The sequence below is a fragment of the Podarcis cretensis genome, assembly GCF_951804945.1.
Source record: "Podarcis cretensis genome assembly, chromosome: Z".
NCBI lineage: Eukaryota > Metazoa > Chordata > Lepidosauria > Squamata > Lacertidae > Podarcis > Podarcis cretensis.
The window spans coordinates 21372593-21388816 of NC_137184.1; the positions used below are offsets into that span (position 1 = coordinate 21372593).

The 16224-nt window shown below is 41.2% G+C and overlaps 1 protein-coding gene across 1 annotated transcript; it reads left to right on the plus strand.

The window, feature by feature from the left end:
- The first annotated feature begins 726 nt into the window (after nucleotides 1-726).
- MAGT1 (magnesium transporter 1) lies at nucleotides 727-15851 on the plus strand. Its single transcript, XM_079962286.1, has 10 exons — nucleotides 727-886; nucleotides 2068-2237; nucleotides 3127-3244; nucleotides 3657-3797; nucleotides 4949-5089; nucleotides 6514-6603; nucleotides 10551-10614; nucleotides 11553-11627; nucleotides 12444-12534; nucleotides 13402-15851. The coding sequence occupies exons 1-10, from the start codon at nucleotides 803-805 to the stop codon at nucleotides 13415-13417; spliced, it is 990 nt and encodes a 329-aa protein (XP_079818412.1). The 5' UTR covers nucleotides 727-802; the 3' UTR covers nucleotides 13418-15851.
- The last annotated feature ends 373 nt before the right edge of the window (nucleotides 15852-16224 follow it).

A 16224-nucleotide genomic window follows, 5' to 3' on the forward strand; every position in this document is an offset into this window, starting at 1 on the left:
CTGGCTGGCGAGGTCCCCTAGATTTAGAGGCTTTTATGATTGCCTGGCTTTCAGTTTATTGTTTATTAGAAAATTGCATTTTAATATTAAATTGCATTTTATTCCTTTTTGAATATGGTGGTATAAACATGTTTTACATAAATAGGTAAAATGATCATTAACGTAGTCAATGCAAGTTTTAACCTACTTTTACTTTTACTCTATTGCTATTTTAACTTTTAAAAAGTCTTACACTATTATTGCTGTTAATTATTCCTTTTGATAATTTTATTGTTTTATATTTTTCGTAAACCAGTTTCGGGGTTTTTTAATTTAAAAAAAGGGTGCATAAATTTTATGAAATAAATAATAGTAAATAATTAATAAACAGCTAGTCTTTTAAAATTGACGCATCCCTCTTATCCCTCCCTCTTACCCCTCCCTTTGCGGGCTGCTGAGCGCAAAGTCCTCCCGTCTGGCGCAGAACCCAGAGACAGGCTGTGCCAACCGGTCTCTGGCGGCCAATCATATCGCAACAGCTTACCCCATTCTCATTTGTCAACGGGAGTCTGACGCGTCCTTCCTACTCCTCCCTCCCCTCCTGAACTCCTTTCTCCTCCACTTCCAGTCCAAAAAGTAAAAGTTCGGGTAGGGGCGGAGACTTAGTGAAAGAGGAAGAAGCGCAGGGGATCAATAGCTAGGCAGCGGAAGTTTCTTTCACCCAATCCGGTACTGGCCCGACGCGCGGCCTGGCCTATGGGCGCCGGGCTGCCCGTGAGTGGCTTTTCTGCCTGTCGCTGAAGGAAGGGAGGCCGGTTCAGTCATGGCGGCGTTTCTGAGGGTTCTGGCTCTGGCTTTCTTGGCCGTGCTGGCCGGCTCCGGCGTCGGAGGGCAGAAGAAGAAGGAGGTGAGTGGGACTGGCTGGAGGAGGGCCGATGCGATCGCGATCCAGGCGGGGAGGAGGAGAAGGAGAGGGGCACACCGAGGTCATCCAACCGCCCACCTTTCTTACTCTCAGGGCCCAACTTACGGAGGCTCGCCAACAACTGTTTGCTAGGCCCGCAGTTATCCTAGGAAGAGCTTTGTGTGTGTGTGTGTGACGAACTACAGGGTTGCCGAGCATGTGCAGAGTGCCGCGCCCCCCCGCGCCTGAAGCACTTTGCATCGCTTAATCGCCGCTCGTCTCTCCCACTGCAGTCCTGTGGGAGTCTTCGCCCCCCTCAGGCTGCTGCTGTTAAGTTGCCGCCGCAGAGAGTTCCTTGGTGGAGAGATGGATTCATAACAAGTGATGACGATGATGAAGATTATAATGAATGAAAAAGTTGTTGGCTGCGCCTTCAGCTGCTGCCAGTTACACTGCAATAGAATACGTTTCGCCTAATTTCTGCACGACCAGGCTGCAGCTATAGGCGCAAGCGAATTAGTGCCGCCAGATTTTAGCAAGAGATACCTAGAAGAGGGCATGTTTTCTTGTCACGTAGGGCGACGGGCGCTGTCTGCGCTGAGGAGGAGGATCCGACGGTTATGACTCTTAGTCAGGCAGTGAATGGCAGGTGATGAGGGAGAGAACTGAGAATGGGGCAGCATCTAAGGGTGCCTTGGCATGTCTATGCAGACCGTATGTTGTGTCGCCAAGTTCACGGAATCAAAGGCTTGTTGCTGGTTGCATTATCTGAATGCTGTGAACAGGCCTAGTGTACTCCATATAATCTGGACATCTTCCGTGGCCTCTGACCACGGGCTGATGGGAGTTGTAGTCTGCCAACATCTGTAGGACACGAAGTTGCAAGCAGCACTGAGGAAGTGAATATTCACCTTGATTTATCAATGCTAGTTGCTGTAAAGAAATGGTACTGGGAAGGAGATGAAATGATAACATACTGGAAAGGCTAAAGAGAAGACATCAGTATTCCATTCTCAGTCTCCCAACACGGCTTAGGAGCTGGGTCTGATTCTGGGATCATGCAGCTAATACATATCATTTAAATGTCATCCATGGTTGTTCAGATTAAGCTGTGGCAGCTTAGACTCCTAGTAGAAGACTTGTTTAACAGAAACTGTTTTCTTCCTTCCAATTTTATATTTTAGATGGTTCTTTCAGAAAAAGTGAACCAGCTGATGGAATGGGCTAGCAAACGGTCGGTAATTCGACTGAACGGTGATAAATTTCGTCGTCTTATAAAGGCACCACCAAGAAACTACTCTGTGATTGTTATGTTCACTGCGCTTCAGCCTCACAGACAATGTGTTGTGTGCAAGTATGGATTTAAATTACTTGAAAATTCATTATTACAGAAAACCTTGTATGCTTTTTTGTGTCACAGTATTTCTTCTTTGTTTTATCTTTTTTACTTCAAACTTATTCTATTGTACTCAAGGGAAAAGCACCATGCTAGCATTCAAAAAATCAGATGCACCAAAAGATTGTTGAAGTAGCAATTAATCATTGTGATATTTTGAAAATAATTCTTTTAGAAATGATATAAAGTCATACACAGGGAGTTGCTTTTTAAGTTAAAAGTACTATACCTGCTTCTTATGAAGAGAATTTGACAGAAACAATGTCTCTTCAAACAATTCATGTAGGTATTGTGCTTGCTAAACCTTATTCAAGCACCTGATTCACAGACCATCATCTTTAATTGACTTAGCATTTGGCATCAGAGGCTTAAATTCTACCTGCGCACATCTGAAGTGCCAACCGTAAGTGGTTTAGCATTTAGCATTAAAGATTTAAATTCTACTTACTCACACCTGGAGTGCCATCTGTTCTCAAATTATAAAAATATTCTCAAAGAAATGCTCATTGACATGAGGGATCCAGCTAAAGACATTATTTATTGGTACTACATTAGCTGAGACTGAGGGATGAGGGTCTTTGAATCCTACTATATAAAAGGCTTTCTCCAAAGAAAGCAAAATTGCAACTTTGTGGGAACGCCAGGAAGTATATGCATCCCTGTCAGTTCAGATGCTGTTCTTTTGTAGTGGTGACTTGTGGCTGCATGATCATTGCTGCTGTTCAGGTTTCTTCTTACAGCTAGTGTGAAAGTGTGGGCTTACGTTCTTGAAACTTCTGATGGGCTAAATGCTTTTAAATCTTGACATGGTTAGATGCTTGAACAGCACTTTCTTACATTTTTGTAGGCAAGCTGATGAAGAATATCAGATTCTGGCAAACTCATGGCGGTACTCAAGTGCATTCACAAACAGGATCTTTTTTGCCATGGTTGATTTCGATGAAGGCTCTGATGTATTTCAAATGGTAATGTGCTTCTTGCGTAGTTATACTTGTGGAGTAGGATTAAGAAAAAGATGTGCATTACTGTTTTGTTTTTAAAAATGGTTTATACTTACTGGGGCATCAGTAACATAAACATACTTAATATTACTCTAATATTTAGGATTGCACATTAAGTAATAACTTGCTTCTTCAGAGCATTTCAAACTAAGTGGAGTGGGAGGGAGAAATAAGCTTTTCTGGTAACCTGTAGTACAACTACTGGTATTTATGTGAGACAGTGGAGTTTGCAACATAGACCTATGTGTCTTGGTTCACAAGTTATGCCTGGATAACTTCAGAATCTGAGCTCCATTTCAGAGCATGGATTTTAGGTAGCAGCTCAACAGACAATTTAAGTGACAGTACATTTCTTTGTGTTTCTTAAAAAATACAGCTCAACATGAACTCTGCTCCAACCTTCATTAATTTCCCACCAAAAGGGAAACCGAAAAAAGGTGACACATACGAACTGCAAGTACGAGGTTTTGCTGCTGAACAGCTAGCCCGTTGGGTTGCTGATAGAACTGATGTCAATGTAAGTAAAGGCCAGACTTCAACTTCTATGCAGTGTTTTGCTTCTAACTGTAATATAAAGAAATATATTATTGTTCTGTTGCCTCAAATAGCAGGACTGCCACACGAAGAGAACAAGTTCATGAGCACTTGTCCATCTTTTCCACCATATGCATATACTCAATACAATTATTTCTTTTAAACCAGAACAGTTTACTTAGTCTTATTTTGGTGCTCTATGAAATCATGTTTTCCATGGTGGATGGAGAAAGGGTCGGTGGGTTGAACTGTTAGATATTTTTATGGAGAGGCAATTTTGTTGTTTCCTGTGTTTCCCAGTTGTCATGAGCATCCTGGTAAAACTGCTAGTGATTGGAGTGTCTTTTTAAACATACTTCTGGTATATTATCATAGAATCATAGAGTTGGAAGAGACCACAAGGGCCATCGAGTCCAACCCCCTGCCAAGCAGGAAACACCATCATGTCACTTTTCAAATTATTTTCAGGGCATTCTAAAATCCAGCAACAACCCTTTGCTATGGTTTTTGTATTATTCTTGCAGCTTAATCCTATCCTTAATCTTATATTATCTGGGAGTAAGGCCACTGTGTTTGGTGGGAATTGTTTCCACATAAGTGTGCATGTAATAAATGCAGCTTTAAATTGTTTAAAGGTTCTTATTAGAGATCTGTGGGCATCTGCACCATTTACCTGTAAGGTAAGATTGACTGCAACTTGGAGCAGGAATATCTCAGTGGTACATCTCAGTTTGAAATGCTCACTTCATTGTGGTCTAGTATACTCCATGCTATTTCTGAGGTTTTGTACACAAGATGAAATATTTTCTTTTTAAAGCAGATGTTTTTGTAATGTGCTTCCTGGCTATAGTTTAATTGTAACCTACTTTGAGGTAGGTTATGAGAACAACGGAGTGTAATGTAATTAAAATATTGAAATTATTTGTATACTTCAGTGTTACTTCTCAAAAGCAATTTTCCGTATGGAACACTTTAGATTTTTTTTTTTAGAAGTTGAAGTAGCTTTGCTGCATTCTCAAAAACTTACCTATCCCTCTAGTAGTAAAACTGTTCAGGAATTATTGGTGCCTATATATTTTTGTACAGAATTCTTCCAGTTTGTTTTAATGTGCAAACTGTTTTTGACTTTCATAGATCCGTGTGATAAGGCCTCCAAACTATGCTGGGCCCTTGATGTTGGGGCTGCTCCTCGCTGTTATTGGTGGCCTTGTGTACTTAAGAAGAAGCAACCTGGATTTTCTGTATAACAAGACAGGCTGGGCTTTTGCTGCTTTGGTAAGCAAATTATGTTGTAACCACTTTGTTTCCTCTTTTCTCCTCAGGATCCCTCTCCCAACCTTCCTCATCACTTGGCCTATTCTTTGCATGCATCTACTGTGATCTGGCTGTATTGTTTTTCAGTTTAAAAAACAGATTGTCATTCTGGTTTTTAGTAACAGTTTCTTTTCCACTGATTCAGATGGAAGGGCTTCTGTATCTTGTCCCCCATTCCTGTCAGCATCGCCTTTGAGCCAGTGCCACCAACTGGACTCATCCACTTCAGCCCCGACTGGGCTAGGCGAGCTGGGTAGCACTTCCAGAGACCACCTTCTGCACAGGAACAGGTCAAAGTGCTGTGGATTCACAGCTTAGAGTTGTGAGCACCGGATTCACTCCAACAAGAAGACAGTTGTCGCACAGCGGATTATAGCATAGCATAAACGACTCGGAGAGCAGCTCTGTAGAATATCTTCTTTATTCTATCTACAACTATAATACACAACTATATACAGAGCTAAATGAGGTCTAAACGAAAAATGCTGAACTGCACTGAGTGTCTGCAGCTGCAGCAACCTTATCTATACACACGATCTCTTTCTAACACTCAGTCTCTCTCTCTCTCTCTCTCTCTCTTTGATGTGAGGCTGGAGCGAAATAAGTAGAGAGCAGAAAACCACCCCTCCTCTCTGGAGAATCAGCAGATTCTTGGATATGGGAGGGGTGAAATCTCCTCAATTCCAGGGGAGTATTAGCAAACAGGATGGCTTTGGATCCTGAAGATCCACTGCCATTTCTAGAAAATCCCTTCTTCTCTCCAGCGTCAGAGTTCTGATATCAGAGTGATAATGGCTGTGGACCTTTCTGCAGCTTCATAGAGCAGGTATATGAGGTCAGATCTTCTTGTCTGAGGTTGAACCTCTCTGTCCTTTGAGAGGGAAATCAGGAGAATACTATTCTTCCCCCACTCCCACCCCTAAGATTGTGGCAAAAGGTTTTTTGTTTGCTTGTAAATTGTTGTGAGTTTACATTTTAAAGGAAATAAAATAGCTTCATTCCCTTAGTGGGAGCTCTTTTATTTGAGGAAAGATGCAGTTGTGAAATTACTGTTTTCTGTTGGATTAAAAAAAGGGTTTTAATTGCTTTGCTTGGGGCATGTTCAGTATTGGCAGCCACTTGTGGACAGGATGCTCTTGGCTATGTCACATGATTGTGTAATATGCAATCATGATGTGGGCATAAATGAAATATAAACTCGTTTTGAGGATTCAACTAGCGCACAGGCTCAGAATATATCTGAAATTTAAAGCTGTGGGGAAATAGTGGAAACAAATTAATGATCAGTATTATTTGAGGTCACTTAAAAGGTGAGCAATGTTTGAATCAGGGATGTCTTTCTTGGTGCTTACAAGTTTACTGATTTCTCAACGTGTTGTTTCCAGTGTTTCGTTCTGGCAATGACATCAGGGCAAATGTGGAATCACATCAGAGGGCCACCATATGCTCATAAGAATCCCCATACAGGTCAAGTGGTAAGTGATCATTTAAAAAACAAACAAACATCAAAACTCCAGTATAACTTTTTAAATATGTTAACATGTCTTTCAGCATATACTCCCCTTCCAAGTTCATTTGTAAAACTCTAAAACACATGAAAATACAACCCCCATCCCATAAAAGCAGCAGCTACTAAGTATTTTTTCATGTGTCAAAGTGTCAAACAACTCAACCACAGACTTCAATTAATGTTTCTCGAGAGGCTTTCTAAGGACCAGCAGAGTGTCTCTCTGGTTCCAAAGAGTTCCAGAGATTCCCACCCTGGGAGAAAGCACTATTCCTTGCACTCACACAATTTAATAGCTCTTGCTTGATGGACCAGAGAGCAGGGCTCCTGCTTGGGCAGGCTCATACAGGTATAGGTGGTCCTTTAGACAACATAGTCTCCAGCGATTTAGGGTTCTAAAGGCCACAACCAGCTCTGAATTGAGTCCAGAAGCAGAGAGGTTGTCAGTGTAACTGATACAGGATAGGTGTATTCAGAACAGGAGGTACAGAATATGTAACAGATACAGAACAGGAGTATTCAGAATAGGTGATACATTTTTTACTGAAGTGTGTAGATTATTGTAGCTAGTATACATTTCTCTCCTGAATCTTTTTTTGTCACACTCTGCCTGTTAAAGAGGTCCCTGATTAGGCATATTCCTTCCTTCAATTTATTGTTAAAGGTTCTGTCTTTCATACCTGTAGGCCTCTTAAATGTGAAACAGAGTTTCTAGGCTGTGGTAACAGTGAAAATATTGTGGTTATTTTAAGCAACACTTCATTGCTTTCGGATTCTCACAAACTGTTGGTCACAGTAATGCTTCTAAATCTCGCATTTTCAGTTTTAAAAATATATACGTTTTTGCCTCCTATTTACTTTCACTACATACTGTTCAATTCAAAATTTATGTATCCTGTATTTGTTTGTATTCACCTTGGTTTTGCTCAGACCTGACCCACTGAAATTAAGGAACGTGATTAAGTTATGCTCATTAATCTCAATGAGTAAGATTGAGTTCAGTGCCACCCCATGTTTAGTAAAAGTGCAAAAGCACATTGAATTGAGTTTTCTGTTTGAAAACTTGCAAAGATTTAACATGGCGACCTTCTTTATAAGTCTACTTTAAACCTTGATCAGGAGAGTTCTGTGGTTATTTTGGCACATGGCTTGCAATCAGAGCTCCTGCATGAAGCAGGATTGTCCTCTGTCTCCCCTGCTTTTTGTGCTGGCCCAGATGTTTAGCAAGTTGCTGCGAGTTTTAATCTGCCACCACATCTCTACTTATTTAAATTCATACCAAGAATGATTGAAGACTGGAAATTTTTTAAATTGGCAAAACATGATTCTAACATTTATACATATATACAATGAAAGCCTTGTTTGCCACACAGAGTATTATTTCAATTGACTTCACAAGGGGGTGAGACAGTACGTAATATTGGATGGTGTTACACCATGTGACCTCTGCACGGTGATATCATGGACTGGCTGGCTGAAGGGGAGTGGTGGGTGGCACCGGCCAGGGAACCCCCAATGGAAACACCAGAGCAGGAAGGCTCAGAGCCAGGGGATTGGTGGTGGGGTGCTGAGGAGAGGTCAGGGGGAGAGGCTTGGAAGGAAGGGCTGGATGTTGAAGGTACAACAGGGTTTAGTGAGTAGGAAGTGTTGGTGACAGGGAGCAGTTCAGACTCCGAGGCTGAAGCAGAGGAGGGGGGTCAAGAGGCTGCTGAAGAATCCAGGGACCCTCCCTCTCCTGCTGCGACAAGCTCCCCTCCTTCTTGGTCTCCAAGAATATGCAGAATAATGAGGAAGGAAGAACAGAGACCAGAGGCACGCTTGGGAAATATCTGGGAGAGGAGGAGCCTCAGAAAGGGCAACTGCTCCATAGTGCTGATACCTGCTGGGAAATGTTGCTGAGTTGTATAAAGTTTAATTGACTAACTCTTTACTAACTTCACTAACAATGAAGCCTTGCATCTTTCGTACTGACTTGCTTCTGACTCTGGCCCTGACAAGTATGAAGTATGATCACTTCTTGTTACGTTCCAGGGACAGAACAAAAACATATATATCCGAACACCCCTGGAACCTCCCCTGCATGAGCAATTTTACCTCCCAGAGCTGGTGCACTGAACAGGTCTTACCCCCACAAACAAGGCAGAGAGCTTTTATGCTCTCCTACTTGCATACTGGGCTCTGGGAGGCTCTCTTGTTGCTTCTGGGAGGCTCTCACAAGATCTGAGTTCCCACAAAATCTTGTGAGAGCCTCCCAGAGCTTGGTAAGCAAGGTGCAGAGCTTAAAAGCTATTTGTGTGCCAGGAAAACCCAGAACAAAAGGAGCTTTTAAGCTCTCCAACTTGCATGCAATTAATTTGCAGGCTTTCAACTTGCCAGCTTTCAGCTACAGAGGTTGAAATTCTGCTAGTTAATTGTGTGCAAGATGTGATCATACGGTATTACTAGTAATCCAGGGATTGGACCAGCTGCGTGGATACAAATCAAATGTATTGTGAATTGTAGTTCCTATAGGGAAAATCCATTTAGGCAGTTTTGTAAAAATGCTTATTCAGACATTAAAAAATCCGTTTTTGGCATCTTATTTTTGGATTTGGAGGTGGTGGTATGCCAAACAAGTACCCTCCAATTTTCTCACTGGCGTTTCATCTGGTTAGAGAAAAAGCCCAAGGAACTTCTATAATCTTTGGTTTATTCTTATTTCTTAGGTCAACAAAGGAACATGGATATAGGCCTCTGAAAACACATGGAAAGGCATTTTAATATAATTAGACAGGGACCAATTGACCCATATGCTCATTTTCAATGGGTATCATTGGGGCACTTTGTATGGTACGGGGAAGAGGTATAATTTTATTTTAAGTTAATTTCTTATTTATGCAAAACCGATAAACATATTTTTAAAAAACAACTTCAGAAGCCAAACACTGATAGTAAATTCATCTGAATACACTTAAATGGAAGTTGCACACTTCTTAAAGGAGGCTAAGGAGTGTGTGTTAGAAAGACCAGTAACCTTTTTAGTTGGGTCCTGTTGCTCCTTTGCATATATTATACTTAGGGAGAAAGTGAAACTGCATTCCTTGGAAGCAAATCTTTTATGCAGTTTTGTTAGTTGTCGTCTTTAAAGTGCATATATGCATTTCATAAACCAACTCGATAGATTTCCCTTTTGCTGGGAGGTATGGTATTTTGGGTTATGGCTCCAACTTCTGGTCAAGGCAGGTGCAAACACTTTGGAAAAAGGCTATAACAACCATGATGCTCCAGTAAGCAATGGTTCCCAGGGGGTCTGTGGCACCATTCACATAACAAAAAGTAGTATAGAGAGAGCAAAATTTTCAAAAGTAGGGGTCCATGGCTTGGCTTTTGAAACAAAAGGGGTCCACAGAACTTAAGTAATTGGGAACCACTAGTTCGCTCCTCTCTTGGTCAGATTAGGTACAATTGCTTCTCTCTGACTCTCTCTTTGGCTCTTGGGTAGATGGAATTGTTGAAAGAGTGCTCTTCCTTGCTTTTTGAGACTGTTATAGGTGACAGTAACAATGCAGTCTCTAGTCTAGGAGGACTGGGCTATTGCCTTTGTAGGTTAAAGCCTGTATTTTAAATGTAGAAAGCAATCACTGTTACACATCCTGAAATATTATTGTAGTTCCTGGCAAGAGATGGACCATCGCATGGAGCATTAGCTGACCTGAGAAGGCAGGTACCACAGTAATATGCTCAAGGAATATCTACTGATTGGAACAGTTTTGCAGTCAGCAGAATCCCTTTTAAGTAAGTCTGGAGACTGAGTGAACCTGGCTTTTCATCCCCATGTAGATCTGTGTGTAAGCATGTGCAAATTTAGATCAGGAATCTTATAATCAAATATGAAATAATCAAAACTGCATAATTTTTTTAACCCTTTTCTTGCAGAGCTATATCCATGGGAGCAGTCAAGCTCAATTTGTTGCTGAAACACACATTGTTCTGTTGTTTAGTATCCTTCTTAACAACAAATACTTAAGCGTGAAAACCTTTTGACCAGATCTAGCCAAAGTTTCCTGGGGCTTGCATTGGTGACTTTGCAACCTTCTAAGGAAATCATTGATCAGATCAAGCAAGTAGTTGCTGAATTCCGATGCCAGTCAGGTGTGGTTATCTGAATGGAAAACCATTGTAACTGCTAGATTTTCATATAGGTGGTAGCCAACTATGTTAAGAGTAGACTCAGTGAAATGAATACTGTAGATCTAAATGTGTGTCCATTATTTTCAGTGGCTCCTCTCTCAGTAAGATTGCTGTTATTTTTAAAGACAGGCATGCTTAGGATGTTTGTACTTTTACCTCTTGTTATAAACGGTCCTTGGGGTTATCTGTATAAGTTTAAGCTTTTAATTGAAACTTCAAAGTGCCACAGACTCTGATTTCCCTCTCTATGCTTTTTGAGTCTGTATCTGTTAGTACAAACTGAAAATGGCATTGCTTGTGAAGTGGGTTGTAATCCATGAAAGCTTTTGACTCAATAAGTTTGTCTTTATAAATTGCTTTGAATTATTTGATTTGGTTAACATTGTGTAACTTATGCTGCCTGCCCCATCCCTAATTCAGTGATTTCCCCCTCCAGCTCCCCTCACTACTGTCTCTTGCTTCCAATTGTGCATAAAAGTCAGGTGGGGTGGGCGGGAATCTAGCAAGTTTTTGAGAACACAGAGACCTAAAACATAATGACTCTTACCCTTCCTCCTTTTTTCTGTAGTTCAACCCAGAATGCTAGGACAAGGTTGCTGAGTTCAAACTTGGCTCAGTCTTGCAAACTCTGCAACTACAGCAAATGTTAGGATTTTTCTAAATGCATAGCATTAAGAAACTGGATAGGAATGTCCCGTACTTTTGTTCAGCCTGTTGAAGTGGTTTAGCCTTAAACAGCTTTCTCAGATGCTGGTGTTACTCTTGGGATGGTGCTCCTGCATGAAGCTGCAACTTCTGACCTGGAGGTAATGAAGAGAAAAAGTAAGTACCAGATTTTGCTTCACCTGGCAGGGATGGTAATGTTGGGTTGCAGCGCCATCTTCTGGTCAATCCTGACACCACAGCATTCTCCTTCCTTCCTTCCTTCCTTCCTTCCTTCCTTCCTTCCTTCCTGTGCCTGGAATGCAGTGTGCTTGCATTTTTAAACAGGAAGTGTCAGGATGGGAAAAGCAGGTGTGTGTGTGTCCATAAAAAATATTTTGGTACTTGGGAAAACTTTCCTCTGGCAGTTGTGTTGTCAGTAAGAATAGGTTTGTTACTTATTGCTGGTTTTCTAAGTTGTATGGCCTCTTTTGCTCCTTTTGAGAGATTTCTCACAAATTAATTCAGTTGGAACTGCAGTTAGACAATCTGCGTGGGTGATGCTGTGGTCTAAACCATTGAGCCTAGGGCTTGCCAATCAGAAGGTTAGCGGTTCAAATCCCCACAACGGGGTGAGCTCCCATTGTTCGGTCCCAGCTCCTGCCCACCTAGCAGTTCGAAAGCACGTCAAAGTGCAAGTAGATAAATAGGTACCGCTCCAGTGGGAAGGTAAACGGCATTTCTGTGAGCTGCTCTGGTTCACCAGAAGTGGCTTAGTCATGCTGGTCACATGACCCGGAAGCTGTCTTCGGACAAATGCCGTCTCCCTCAGCCTATAGAGTGAGATGCGCGTGCATCCCCAGAGTCGTCCGCGACTGGACCCTAACAGTCAAGGGTACCTTTACCTTTAAGCATTCTTTAAATTTCAGTTTCATGATTGATTATTTTCATGCTGTTTTGGCAAGCTGACTTCATTTTGTGATTTATTTCCTGCAGTAATGTGTATGGCTGGCATCGGTTTGGTGGTCTTGTTCTTCAGTTGGCTGCTGTCAATATTTAGATCTAAGTACCATGGCTATCCATACAGGTATGTATTTTTTACTATTTAAAATCCCTTTATCCCAATGAATAGCTTTTTAATAGTATTTTTACATCGAGCTTCCCTGAAAAAAAATTGTTTGTTTGGATAGTTCCAAACTATTAATAATACTTAAACAGAGAACACTGAACATGGTGTCACTTTTTTCCTTAATGATGTTTTATGAAGTAACACTAATGTCTCAACAAATGAAACTGATCTGTAGAAAACGTAACTTGAAAAAAGAGACATTGCACATACTTTAGTAAATCAAGAAATCTTTAATAAAAATATATATTTAAATAAATAAATTGATGTTTTATGAAGAATATGAATTAGACTGATTTTTTTAAAACAAGCAAGTTAGAAGATAAATAAACCAGATCAAGGGACGCAAGCATGGCCATTCAGAATACACAATGCAGTACATCACAGGGTTAAAACCACAGGGGGGAATCTTTATTTTATAACCAGACAAGACTACCTTTTCTGTTTTGTGATTAAAGAAAAAACATACTTTGTAACTTGGGAAGTATTTGGACAAGTCTCTAAAATATGCTGGGCCTACATGCGGTATACAAATGGCATGCACAGGTTCCTGCCTGCAGAGAGATTGTCTAAGTGGGACTTGGAGGGAGAGGACCCTGAGCTAAGAAATCATCAGCTGCTGTTCTGTTGGCATGTTTTCTGTCACACTTCCCAAATGATGCTAACTAAAATTTAAATGCAGCATATTCTGATGCCAAGTACATTTTACATTTCTCTAAAATCAGTGGGTGTTCAATTTGAGTCTTTAGGATTTGTGAGCAATAATTGCTTATTTTGATTTGGTAACCTGAAAAGTGTGTGTGTTCTCTCTCTCTCTCTCTCTCTCAGCTTCCTAATGAGCTGAAGAATGTTGCATCTCTGCTGTTTTCCTGAAGCGTGAAATATGTGGACCATGCTACCTCCATTTGAAATGAATAGGAATGAGACTGTTGCACACCAAACCAAAGATGTCAAGTGCCTTGACAATTTGCCCTAAAAGTCATGGGGAGTACAGTGGTACCTTGGGTTAAGTACTTAATTCGTTCCAGAGGTCCATTCTTAACCTGAAACTGTTCTTAACCTGAAGCACCACTTTAGCTAATGGGGCCTCCTGCTGCTGGAGCACGATTTCTGTTCTCATCCTGAAGCAAAGTTCTTAACCCAAGGTATTATTTCTGAGTTAGCGGAGTCTGTAACCTGAAGCATATGTAACCCGAGGTACCACTGTATTAAGATACATGCTCTTTTCGCCATTTAATTTAGGTCTAGTATAATTTTGCATCTCGGTTCCTTGTTTCTGATTAGTTTAAAAGAAAACTACATTTTAATTCTCAGGCGACAGTCCAAAGACCCTCTTTTAGGCAGATGTTAGTGCCTCTGTGTTATGCATAGAGACACCCTGATAATCACAGTTACCACCACTTGTAGCTTCATGAACTACTGGACTTATTCATAGTTCAGCTGCGTTTCAGGGTGGCTTTTAGCAGGGCGGGGGGGGGGGCACAGGGAGGGCTGCTTTGACACGGGAGGTGCCCCAAAACAGTACAGTGTGCATGTGCAGCTTTCCATGCAGCCCTTTGGGCTGTGGCTTTAACTGTTATATACACTGCATTGTATTTCTGGCACCTACAAGGACTTTACATTTTGCCCATATTTTTCTCCCCCTATTGCAAAGTACTCACTGCAGATGCATTCAGTAGGTCCCTCTTTGTGAGATGTTCAGCTTCCAGGTGATCTGATTCTATGTTGGGCAAAAGATTCCTGCATTGCAGGGGGTTGGACTAGACGATCGTCCTGGTCCCTTCCAATTCCATGATGACATTTTTAACCTCGGTTTCTGTGCAACATGTTCCAATGCAGAGCCAACTGGCAAGAGAAGTTGACTCCTTTTTTAAAAAAAGTACATGACTTGAAAGAGACTTCCATAAGCCTTTCTCTCTCTCTCTCAAACCCTGGGAGTATCTTTCAGTAATACTGCTTTCATAATTATGAGGGGGCCCCCGGTTGCATTCATTCACTTTGTAAGCTACACTAGAACTCCTTCAGTACAGTGCATCGTCCTCTTACTCCATACACAGTGCAAATGCTCATGACTACCAGAAAGTGTTTTCTGATGTTGAAACTGTCATGTGGGCTTGTAGCCCCAGCAAACTTTTGTTCAATAAAGAAGCATCCTCAACAATTTGTGTTAAAGCGTGCACAGCCCGTATCTGATTCTCTGTGCAGAGCAGCCTGCTGTATACACATACACCAGCCAGACAAAGTCAGTGTGGTCAGCCTTGATAGTACCAATTCGCTATTGTGTTAGTCTCCCAAACAAGTGAATGGCACTGTTAAAGCTATTCATATTGCCAACTTGCTATGGGCTGAAAATAAGGCCCTGTTCCAGTATGTTAATGACATGCCTACTGTTCTAGATGCTGCCTGTGTGTGTGTGTGTGTGTGTGTGTGTGGTTTGTCATGCACAGAACTCTTCAGTGCATTTGACACTTGACTCACAGAGCAGTTTTCACATGGAAGCCTGTCTCTAGGAGTTGATTTCCATTGCCAGTTTGGGGCAATATCTCTTAAATCTGAACATATTGCATGCAGAATGCAGGGCAAAGTATCAAACATGTCAGTGCTTTTGCCATTGCCTTGTAATAATATTTCACTGCTTTTCTTTACCTCTGAATGCAGTGGAAAGGTGTGGGGTGAGAGAGGGAAGATCCCAATATGTATAATGAATCTTAGTTGGTGATTGTAAGCCTTATAAGAAAGCCTCTGTTTCTTCTGCTTTTGCTGCTTTCCCCAGCTCCTTCCATGTTCAATGAAAATGATCTGCTTGGTTCTCATCCTGCAGTCCATGAGGATACTAGGAACTGGATCTAGAAGGAATCTTAAAAGGATTCTAGGAACTGTATTAATTTGGAACTTCTGCTTCTTGGCTTGATAACACTGTCTCCTTCAAGGCAGGCCTAATAACTGGGTGTGATTGACGACATAGAACAAGAAAAACATAGTGCTTTTTCTCGAAGGGAGTGGGTATGGGGAAGGTAAGGGAAATTATGTTTCTCATTAAAAGTTGAATAGAGGTAACTACTACTATACTGAACAAAGTAGTTTTCTCTTATGCAAATTTGCTATATTTAATTATATTTCAAGTGCCTTAACACCATTAGTCTATTTTTTGATATTGACTCCATAAATATTTTTAAAAATGCATTTTTATACAGCTCACAGCATTCAGTTGTAGCATGGATATTGAAAGGACTACAATGGATTTTGAACAACTTTCAATAAATATTTTACCTACCCCTGCTGTTGTGTTTCTGAACTTTATCACATCTCTAAATCATCATTTGTGGACTACAGTCCACTGTGATGTTTCCCCCTCTGCAAGCCTCAACTTGACGTAAATCAGACTTGCTCAAAAGGCTGCATTTTGATAGAAAGATTTTTAGGTGCATTTGACTGAGATGATCTATATCATAAGTGGCCATCATCTAGCTCTATCACATTTGACTCTGACAAGCAATGTCTGCAGCAGTGAGAACATTGTTAGTAACACCATCCAGGACTTCATTCTGGAAAGGTCTGCAGAGTGACCATCCCACTTGCACATTGTACCACAAGACGCACCTAGTTTTTAGAGGAGGGAAACAAGAAAGCAACGCAAAGCCTCTTGAGCGA